This window comes from Plasmodium inui (genome assembly GCF_000524495.1).
Source record: "Plasmodium inui San Antonio 1 unplaced genomic scaffold supercont1.71, whole genome shotgun sequence".
NCBI classification, from domain to species: Eukaryota; Apicomplexa; class Aconoidasida; order Haemosporida; family Plasmodiidae; genus Plasmodium; species Plasmodium inui.
In genome coordinates, this window is record NW_008481905.1 from 34,993 (window position 1) to 46,429 (window position 11,437).

The 11,437-nt window shown below is 40.7% G+C and overlaps 3 protein-coding genes across 3 annotated transcripts; all 3 read right to left on the reverse strand.

Moving 5' to 3' along the window:
- Positions 1 to 875: 875 nt before the first annotated feature.
- On the reverse strand, positions 876 to 2,360 carry C922_05429 (hypothetical protein; the record flags this gene model as incomplete). The annotated part of the gene is made up of 1 exon (XM_008821000.1): positions 876 to 2,360. One exon carries the CDS (start codon positions 2,358 to 2,360, stop codon positions 876 to 878), a length of 1,485 nt encoding a protein of 494 aa, XP_008819222.1.
- A 789-nt stretch (positions 2,361 to 3,149) lies between these two features.
- C922_05430 (hypothetical protein) lies at positions 3,150 to 3,386 on the reverse strand (the record flags this gene model as incomplete). The annotated part of the gene is made up of 1 exon (XM_008821001.1): positions 3,150 to 3,386. One exon carries the CDS (start codon positions 3,384 to 3,386, stop codon positions 3,150 to 3,152), a length of 237 nt encoding a protein of 78 aa, XP_008819223.1.
- Positions 3,387 to 8,265: 4,879 nt separating this feature from the next.
- On the reverse strand, positions 8,266 to 8,460 carry C922_05431 (hypothetical protein; the record flags this gene model as incomplete). The annotated part of the gene is made up of 1 exon (XM_008821002.1): positions 8,266 to 8,460. The coding sequence occupies one exon, from the start codon at positions 8,458 to 8,460 to the stop codon at positions 8,266 to 8,268; it is 195 nt and encodes a 64-aa protein (XP_008819224.1).
- Positions 8,461 to 11,437: the final 2,977 nt, after the last annotated feature.

An 11,437-nucleotide genomic window follows, 5' to 3' on the forward strand; every position in this document is an offset into this window, starting at 1 on the left:
ATCATCATATAACCCATCAGAAAGTATACCACCGATTTTGTCAGCATCCCTGTTTCATCCTACCAGCATATATATATATATATATTATGGTAACCCCTGCATTATATCGAAATGTTTTAAATCACAGGGTGTCCCCTTTTTTCCGATAGGACAAAGCAAAACAAGATGATAAAACAACAACTCCTCGAAGTCCGAAATCGGACATTTCCTGGTTGTTTATGCGTCACTCTGTTGGTACCACTCCTTAAAAGGAAGGCACATCCCAACACAGACGACGTCATAGGAGATTGATTCCATATACTGACTCATGGATCAATCCATATTAGACAAAGACGCTTCCTCACATATAACTATGGGAACAGAATGTGTCTATCTACTATCTCAATTGGGACAATCTAAGTCCTCTAACAACCATACAGTGTATGCTTCACTAATAATTAACCGACAAACAGACTAATAAGACGGAAGAAGATACACATATTAACACAATGTAGACTGCATGGAGACCCACTTGAGGACATAACATACTCATCGGGGGATAACTAACATATGGAACAACGGTAATCATATATGGGACATAACTCCTTAGTGCACCCAGGTTCAGACACAGGGTATGACTCAAGGTTGTAGACAACCGTATTAAAGTGGCTGGGAGGGATGTCATATTAGTATTGGTTGTTTCCTAAGCCTAAACCCTAAACCCTGATACTAAACTCCAATTCTCAATGCGGAATCTGAATCCCTGAATCCCAAACCCCAAGCCCATTCCGGAATCCACATTGAGAATTTTAGGTGAGAAACCTACTCCCTCCCGTTATTCCTGAATGCTAAGCCTCTGAATTCCTAAGGCACCCATCGGCTGTGCTCTCTTGATATCATAACTCACGCTGTCCAGTGCTGTCATCCTGCCCCCCCCCAGGCGGCCTGTGCCGCTTCCTCCTGCCCCAAATCCGACATAGGCCATATCCGGCTCCTATGCCAAGTATCAAAACGCTCAATATCCCACCCATAATACTGCTCATTCCTTGGCCGCCTCCCTCGCCTGGTAGGGCCTCCTGAGATATCCCCCCAAAATCTTTCTCGGTAGGACTACTGTCCTCATTAGACAACTGTGAAGGCTCCTGTTCTCCAAAGTCTTCTCCATTAATACGACCGGTAGGGACTGGGCTGGATGGATCCCCAGGTCCTTTACTCAACCCATCCAGCCCCCCCCTGGCTGTGCCCCCTTCCGAGGTAGTTGCCCCATTGTTTCTCTGGTGGCGGCTCCCATCCTGCTGTTTCGCTCCGGGGCGTGGTGTTCTATGGCTGGTAGAGATAGGCTCCGGATTCTGATCCACAACTACTGCATCCGATTCCTTCAATTTAGTACTCGTTAGGTCATCTCCTCCCTGCCCCTGCTGGTCTATGGCGTCGGGGGATACTCCTGGACTGGTTGCTTCATTCTGTTTAGTCTCTCTTGCGTCCTTCGTAGGGGCTGCGATCTCATCCCTCTCGAACCATAATGCTGATACGGATTCTTCGGTTCCTTTATTCTTCTCACAATTCAAAACGTTGCCCTGGATTCGACAATATAGCGTGCCTCTAGTCTCTTCCCCTCTGCCTGAGGACTTAATCCATCTGGTTATTCTATAAGGACCACACTTTGGACAAACCCTGGTCAGAGCCTCATAGACTGTCAGTATTAAACCCAGACTCGCGTCTGGACATTTTTTATGTTCCTTGCCACTATTACATTCATTCGTAGACTTGCCACTCATCTGGCCTTTCCCTTTTTCCCATTGTTCCCACTCGTACTCGTTAACGGTCAATCCTGAATCAACCTTAGCACATAGTTTTCCTCTGCCTTCATATCTTTTGTTTAACTCCTGTGTGGCTTCTGTTAATCCTGTTATTATACAAACTATTACTATAAGAACTTGCCTTGTTCTACTTTCTTTATCCCACAGCAAGCCCTCTCCTTCGTGATCCCCCAATACGTTATACCATTCGGCTGGAGTCCAGAATTTCGTCTCGGTGGAGGCTCTGGGATTTGTTACTATATCCTTCCGGATCTCGTCCATTACTCTGTGGATTACGTCTCCCCAGGACATTACTTGTTTGCTGTAATCTTGCAGTTTGGTATTCACCTCAGGTTTAAAGCTTCCTCCCCAGTCAGAAGAGCCATTATCTAATAAGGTATCGCTCAACCATTGGCTCAGCCCCTCCCATCTTGACATACCCTTTTTGCTTAATTCCGGATAACAATACTTTGTTGCTTGGTTTAACTTACAAGTTTCTCCGGAAGCAATCTTGAAATTCCAGCTCCCGCCCTTTCCGCTCCAATGAGATAATTGCCACGCTTCATTTATATTACCTCCCATGATGATAAAGTTTGATTGGGTGTTCTGCTTTTTTCTCCTATCCGCTCTACTAAGCCGGTGATTTTTCTAGCATACTCTTTTGAACTCGCACCTAATTCACTTTCTGAACTATACTCTCCTGTTAGGTTAAAGCATCTTTCCCTTGCTATGGTTTCCTGCTCTTATAGGCTTCCACTCTGTTGCTTGGTGGATATCTCATGCTCGCTCCTCTGTGGTTGGGTGCATTTTCTCCTGCTTGGGGTTCCCAGTTAACTCCTTAACCCAGTCCCAAGGGATCCGCACTAGCCCCTTTCTATAGCCTCCATTTCTCAGCCTTGTGGCTTGTGGGATTAAGGTTCTCTAGGCCCCTTAATGGTTTGTCCTCCTATTTTTTTTAGTTTTCACTGACTTTTCTTGTAAACTTCGGATTTTCTGCCCGGCCCCCCTAATCTGGTCCATCCTCTTCTTTCCCTCTGACTCCTGTAATGCTGCCTCTTAAACTCTCATCTGCTTCAGAGGTACTCTGTTTCTGCTCCCCCGGATTTCTCGGGTCAGAATTTTCTTCCTCTTTATACTCTACTGGGTCGGAATTAACTGCTCCTCGGCCTCTTGTTTCTCTGCATGATTTATTTGATGTGAATGTAATGAAGGCCGGGGGTGGGGGGGTTCTTCTCTTAAGTGACTCCTTCTCTTCACTTGCTTATATTTTACTCATTGTTTGAGATCAGTGGGGAGTATTGTCGCCTGCTCTTCTAGAGGTATATTTGGTGTTATTTCCCTGCTATAATATGACTTCTCCCGGATTTGTTCTCAGGGGGGTTGTTTGTTTAATGTAGAGGTGTTATGACCTAATACACTTGAGCCTTGGGTGCTGTTGAAGGCTGGATTTAGGTATCCCCTAATTTGACACTTGCCCTTGCAATTTTGGGGAGATTCTAAGATTGAGACGTGCTCCTTAGTTTTGTTGACTAACCTCACTCGTCCTCCCCAATCTAGTTGGTTGTTTATTCCTGAGGGAGCAGAGACGTCGAATTTTTCTGGGTTCATTTGAACTCAAGTACCAATATTACCTGTCACTCTAGCCAAGGGGGCGACTTAGAGCTAGGTTTCCTCTGCTATTCAATGCTCATTCTTCTTCTGTAGGGGTTATTCACAAACACCTATTGGTGGATGTGATCTTAGAGGTAGGACTGAGTGGATCCCTCGTATATTGTCTTAAGGTTTCTCACGGCCTGTCGTCTCCCCTTACATATGACTTCATGTGAGGGCCCTAAGACTTAACCTAGTTCTTGTGATTCATACTCCTCAACCTATCACACGTGAGCTTCTGCTCCCTCCTGTGGGTTTCCTATAGGTTGCTGTTGGACTTGTTCTTCATCTTGTCCGTAGCATAAAACATTCATTTCTGTGGGGGTTGCAGTTTGTGAAGTGTAAAGTGGGAATACTTCTGTGAAGAGACGCTAAGGGGGGATTTTTATCCTTACAGTAATCTATTCTTAGTCTCTGATTCTTTAGGGTGTTTATACTTGTGTTCACTCACTTGCTGGCTATAGGCGTCCTTGATATCATGAAGTTCACTGCCTGTGGTTCTGTGCTATTCTTTTCTCTCAGGGGTGGAATTTCTTAGAGATAAACTTCTCTATGCCGGCCGCGTAAAAAATTGTTCTGTTTCCTGTTGCCTCAACGGTATCCTCCCATAGCCGGATACTCGATCCTACCGCTGACTAACTTCTTTATTTGTTTCAGTGTTGACCTGTCTACGCTAAGGTGGGACCCCTGATATTTATCACTCATTGACAAATTGGAGAAAGATTCTATTTTGACGTAGACTTCTTCCATACACTGGGGGACATAGTTGTATTAGCATTCTTGTTTTGTCATGATGTTTATATGAATTCTCTTGTTGTTTTGTAACATTACTCATATATGGGTCACTGCTTCCCGGGGGTTTCGGGAAAATTTCTGCTTAATAAGGCGCCTTTTTTGAAATACTCCTGGAGATAAACATTCGGTTCTGAAATCTGCGTTTATCGGCTGTTGGGAGTTGGCTGGAACTGTACTGTTCTCTTTGCTGTCTTTGCTCTAAAGTGTTCGATTCCCATCTGGTCCTTTGCCCCCCTAGCGGGAAAGGTAATCACCCCTGCTTTTAATGCCTTAATTATTTTTCTGTCCTTCCATCCTCCCCTGTTCCTCCTCTTTGGATACCTGTCCTCCTGGGAGAGTGTTCTTGAACGGTTCCCTCTGGCTCGCTTATGTTGTATTTTGTTTCCAGTTATTTCTCCTCCTGTTGTTGCCGTTGATTTAATCAGAACGCCGGTAGAAACTACCCTCTTCTTTCTATCTTAATCTAGTTACGGTTGCTGTACTTCCTTCCTCATTTGGTGTATAGTGCCCTGCCTGTGTCTAGGCTTATACTGCTTTTCTCATATTACCATTCAAGCCTACGGGTACTCTGTGGTCTTGCGGGTTGTGTGACTATTCTTGTTTTTGTTGCTAATACGTCCCCTTCCCTGCTTATCCTGCTTGTGTACTCTATTTTTTCATTTTAGGCTCTATTTATTCTGATTCACTCCACGGTTTCATGGGGTATAATATTCCTTGTGAATTTGGCGTGTTTTGGTTTCGTTTCTTGCAATCTTAACTCCTATGTTAGCCTGTAGGTTACAGAAACTTATGCTTTGACTTATCTCCTCCCCGTTCCCTTTCCACTCTCTTTTCCTTCCGCTGATATTCTTTCGTTGCTCTTGACTCTACCTCTCCTGAAACGCCCGGCTGTTTTTCGTGATTTCTTATACTTTTCACTATTTGGAATTTTCTATAACTCTTCCTCTCAGTTGGTGGTTTCTCCACACATTCATTGACGCCTAATTACTCAAATCACATTGATTCAGTTCTAGTACTGCTTGTGTTTGGCCCTAGGAAGAATCACATTTTTCTGGGTACTTCTGGTCATTGCCCCTTACTTGGATAGTAACCTGTGTTAATTATCCGTTTGGCTACTGAATATTTCGCAACTGGGGGTGTGCTCCTACCTGGAAATCCTTTCCAGTTCTTAGCACTTTTCATTCCTTTATAGCCAAATAGAATCTCTTATCCCTCATGGACTGTTCCCAGACTTCCACATTCGGCCTCTTATCTTTCTCATAACCTCTCGGCGGGGTATTGATTCCTTTCTTGTTTTACGGTAACCTTTTCTATATTCTCCTGCGCTGATAGGAAATTGTCCTTCGATTAACGTCTTTGGTTTCATACTTCTTTTCTGTGTGGGATTCTGCTCTGGTTTGTTGCCTCCCCCCGGCTCCTTAAGAGGACAAGCTTAATAACTTAGTGTCTCTTCTCCTTTGGTTCCCTATATTATGGTTCCCTGTTCTAATTTTGGCATTCCTTTCTCAGATTGTTGGATCTACTCCTTGCTCGTCTCCAGGGGCTCTTTCGTCTCAGGAATCCCCTATACGCCTGTATTGTTGTATTTTCCTCTATGCTCCTCTTTTCTTTTCCTGCTGGGGATTCTTGTATTTGGTTGTTCCCTTCTGCTTCCATTCTTCGTTTGATAAATATCCTCAGTACTTATTCCAGCTGTTTGATTCGTCGTTAGCGAGGACTCGTATTGTATATTGTTTTAAGGGGGTTTGCTTCTTTCACTACTCAGGTGAATGCTACCTCCATGAACATGTAGTATTCCCTCTGTCATAATGCCCTTCCGGGATTTATACTTTGGTCCCAGTTGCTGATACGGGTTGCTATCTTCCACTTGGGACCTTTAACACTTTGCTCCTTCCCTGTTAATACAAAACCGCATCTAGGGTTCAGCCTAATTATTGGGGTGTCATTGCTTTTTGGTGTAATTGAGAGGTTGGATGGGGAATTTTCGGTTCGGGATTCATTTCTCCTGTAGCTGCTCGGGACGCTGAATAACTTGTTTCTTTTAACTGCTTGTGACCCTTAGCACTCAATGACTAGGGCTTCTTTCTCTGTCGCATCTTCTTCTTCTTCTGCTAGGTTCCCTCGGATTAGCCGCACATCTATACACTTTGCTGTTGTTTCCATATCCTAGGGCTGGTCCCTATTCTTTCTATGAACCAGTTTCAATTTAATCTTCTGCTTTTCCTTAATAGGAGTGCTTCCTCTTCTGATTTACTGCTCCCATTAGGAATTTCACTTGGGTCCTCTGATACAGGACAGTATTAGTCTCGTCCGACTGCTTTTTCTGATTACTGCTCCTGCCCCTGCTTTCTCTCCGGTGCTTCTTGTAATAAAACTATTTAATTTTTTTGGAAGGCATTACTTCTTTGGTCATTCCTGTTGGACGGTAGAGATTACTCCCTTCCCGCCTTTAATTTCTTTTCGACGTGGCTTCACATCTTTGGGTTGTCCCTCTGCGGTCCCTTTAGCTTTAGTTGTTGCTGTTTGTTCTTGTGTCAGGAACTGTGCGATGTGTTCCTATATTTTATGTCGCACTGTACGCAGCTTATCTCCCTGTTTGGCCTCGTCCGTTCATAATTTCTTAATCTTCTGGATTTTTAAGGTGACAGACTATTATCACTCGCTCCTTATCAGCCTTTCTTGTTTATATAATTGTGATGGCTGCTCCGATTTTTCAACTGTCTTGTGCTTTGGCTGTCTCTTGACTGAAGCCTACATTTTAAGGCGGCTGGATATTGTATATTGCACTATTCTATCTTACCTGGGGTCTTCATCTATTCATTCGCTTGTTACGGTCTGTTGCAGGCACGCGTAGTTGTTATAAGCTGCCATTGTTCCTTGGCGCCTTCAATCGCTAACCTTGTAGTATTGTTCTTGTATTTATCCCTTTGGTAGTTGCTTTGTAATATTTTCCGGTTCCATTTATTGTCCTTTCCCTTGTTTTCGTTTGGGCACTTATATGCGTCCCTTGCCTTGTTTGTGAATTGTTTACTAGCCTGTAAAGCGGTGGTTTCTAACCGCAGAGGATACTCCAAACCGTTGATTTGTTTTTTGCGATTCTTTATCTTAACTTATTTTCCTAATATCACACACATGCTGACTACTTGGTTTCTTGGATATTATATACTTAATCCCTTATAGCTTCAGGTACCATTGTGAAATTACTAGCTCTGATTTTTGTCTCAGATATTATACTTGGCTGGTGATATATAGACTTCTTTAACTTAGATCAGCCAATTTGTAATTTGATTTGGAGATGAACCTTCACTTGGGTTATTGAATTTAGGAAAGAATAAAATGAAGCTTTAACTTCCCTGGGGGGTTGGGTAATCCTAGGGTTTGAGTACTTGTTTCTTCCTTCAGTATGGAATTATGGGGCTACTTTTCTGAAATTAGCGATTGGGATGAACGTAATCATATTCTGCTCTCCTGTCTTATATCCCCATTTTTGACTTCATCCCCCTTTCTACTTGCTCCCCCCGTCCTCATTTTTGGGGGTCTTCTTTTCTTGATTTAGTCATCTTTCCTTCTATAAGATTTTACCCTCCTTGTTCACTTCTCAGATGCCATAATGCTATGGTGCACTCGAGTGTTAATATGGTGTGGGAGTTTACTTGTGGTCCTCATCGGTTTAGAGTTATTGTGTTCTTGGAGTGATCAGTTCACATCTGTCCCCTCTTTAGGGGTTCCTACTGATATACTATTCGGTTTCGGAGTGGGGCTTCCTGTTAGGTGGTTCCTGGCTCTTTGGATATAATTCAATTGGTAGGCTGAGGATCTGGGTTGGTCTATTCACTACTCGTCCTACCCTTATTTATTATAGATCTCTTTCCCTTTTATAATATCGAGGCCTATTGTTTCTTACACCTTCGCTTATTTCCGCCGGAGGGAATCTTCTCTTGCCTCTTTAAGTTATTCGATTGGTTGTCATCCTCTTTTGGATGCTGTCTGTTCTATACCCTTTGTTTCCCTGTGCGGCACACGCTGTTTCTGAAATACGTACTTAGCGGGTTGCTCTTTTGGTCCTTGCCTTTATTAAGCCAGCCGTTGCCTCTATAATCTCGTTCATCATTTGTTGGTTTTGACCTAATAGTCCCTTGATATCAATCGTTTCGCCATCATCTGCTCCTGTATTGTTTTCTGCCTCTATGATAAAAGGTATATTGTACCCCATGGCATTTGCAGATCTCTGCTCCATTGCACTTATAGCACTTTTAACAGAGAGGTGTGAACACATCTAAACGCTATAGGTGCCCTCTCAATTGTATGCAATATACAATTAAAATTTAATATGAAATTAGAAGTCATATTATACCAGTTCAAATTCAACAATATATTACTCCCTCTATATATGCATAGATAAAACACGTCATGAACAATCGTGTAATTTTAGGGGGTACATTTTTATGCCAAATGAACAATGCTCTCATCTGAATTTGCATATACTAGTAACTATGTTCTGTCTCTGCGTAAAAATGTGTACCCTCCGTATCATCCTTTTCCCTTCCGGTTTCTTCGCTCGATAGTCCCCCTTTGTATGATGCCAGAGGGGCATCATAATTCACGAGGTTAACATTTCCTATCTTTATGACTCAGGAACTAATCCCACATATAAAAGGGAGGAAATATACATATATGTCTTTATATGCTTAAGTATATATATCTTCCATGCTAAGGTGTAAAGAGCTCAAAAACACATAGGCTGTTATCGATAGATGATAGCAATGTATAGAGGTATGATAATTACGTGTATTCCTTGCGCTAACATGTTTCCTATGTCTCTAGAAATTCAGGCACCCTCAGTCCATACCGATAATGTTAATTCCCTTAGAGCTTCCAAAGGAAGAATGCTGTAGGTTCCTCCCTAATTTACTATAATTAACGATATGGAAAATGCAAAACGTCGTTATACTTACAGGCATATCTGTTATTCCTAGTGTCTTTTCATAATTCAATACTGCAGTGTCCCCACCCTTTGCATGACGCATCCGTCATAATATATATTATTACTACTGTCACACTTTCAACAAAACAGGGAAGAAAACAGTAAATAGCATCGCTTCTATATGGTCTTAAAAGTGGCAAACCATGGGGAATGAATAACATTTCATATGAAACAAGTTTTATTTACTGAGAGAAATGATTCTCTATGTAATTCTTAATTACTTCAAAATCTATCACAATATAAATTTATGTAACTGCTTCAGGTCATCTCTTCTTCAAGTAAGTAGAAAATTACGATGTTCCTATTTTGTTCATTCTACGAAGTGTCTCTGTGATTGAATATTAAATATTCAGAAGTTACACTTATTCGAAAAAATTAAATTTATAATAGGAACATATCTGTTATTTGTTCAAAGGAAAATCAGAAAAACAAAAAGGGGCTGTGTCCAATAATTAATTATATCCCACAAGGAAGGTATTGTTCTTACATATATGAGTAAGTAACTTTATATATTTCTATAAATATATTAGTACGCAATAGTGGTTTTAAAATATAAGTAATCCCACTGCCGAAGAAGAAAAAAAAAAAGAATCCTAATCAGTCTAATCTAGGCTTCCTTAATGCATAAGAAGAAGATCATACTTTAGTATTCATCGAATCTACTCGAATTTTCTATTTCAATTCCTTATGTTATCTTTATAGGAAATATAGTGACTGCTGTGCCTTCATTGTAAAGGAGATAATAGAAAAGAATAGTTACACTTCTCTGTCAACTTCTGGCAGATATCCTTAGAGTAAGAAAAAAATAAGACTCTTTCAAACATATAGCGCGATCTCTTAAGCATTATATTGTTTGCTTATTCTAGGTATTTTCCCATTCATAGAGGTCCAGCGTAATATATTTCTACCTAATCAGAAATCGTACCGGCAATAAGTTATATCTGATCCTGCATATAAAATTTAGAGCGTTCCAGACATGTGTAACGTATGCATAGAAGGAAACGTTCTACAATGGTCCTTCCTTCGGTAATACCTCCGAAAGAACTTCTGTAGGAAATATTTTAGCTCCGCTGAATTTCGTCTTTTTAGTAATTAACTTCATTTATCTTTACTTTTTTCCGTCAGTAGTGATACGCTCTTCACCATATCATCGTGAGAATACCTCAATATCATTATTCATGTGTCTTTTCATAGATGTCCACAAATTCTATAGGTGCCAAATAAATGTGAGGACCCTGGGAATGCATTAGAAAATTGGAATCTTTCATTACTCTTCTATCCAAAAAAGACGTTTAAAATATAAATTAAGTAATGCAAAAGCATTGCAGAAAACGTAATCACCATAAGGAGTGCCATCATAACAATAAATATTACATAAAGAATTCTTTCCATACACATATGCAACGGTATGCATGCATACAATTATATAAATTGGATATATTTCGTAAATACCTAGGTGGCCCATTACGTGGTCAGTGGTTCAGGCAGTGGAACAAAGATGTGACAATATATACTTACGACCGTTACAACGGAAAGCATAAAAAGAAAGTACTTCTAAAGGCAGTTACAATAAAACAAATAATTCAAATAATGTGTAGCAATATATTAGATTTTTCAGGAATCCGTTCGAGGATATTTTTAGTCCTTTGTGTTATCCAGATTTTTTCTTTGTCAGTTCATATATGATGAGAGGTAGGCACATAGTGATTCTGTTTTATGACCCTTAATCATACATCCATTTATGTACTATATAATATAAAATAAAAACGTGCATATAAAGGGGCCTATCTAATACACAACTTATAAATAAAAGACGAATTTTACCAACGGTGATGCATACAAAATTGGGTTCATTTATTTACATAATATTATCTCACCGTTGCATTATTTTGGGCAGTGATAATATATTCACGCAGCCGTACACTGTTCGTAATTAATGTTACATGGCCTAAGCTATACTTAGCTTTCATAGATTACGATGAATTCACTAATATAAGGACATGCATTACAACACATCATATGAGCGTATAAATACTTCTAATAAAAAACCCATCAGGGAACATATTGAGCTGTGTACATTTTATATATTATTGGGTGAATCACATCATACAATATGGATGTAGGAGGTGCGTAAATAAATAAAGTCTGTGCGAAAATATACTACCTCGCGCACACGACGCAAATAATGGGCAAAGGATTGAAAATAAATAATTAATTACTAATACCGCAA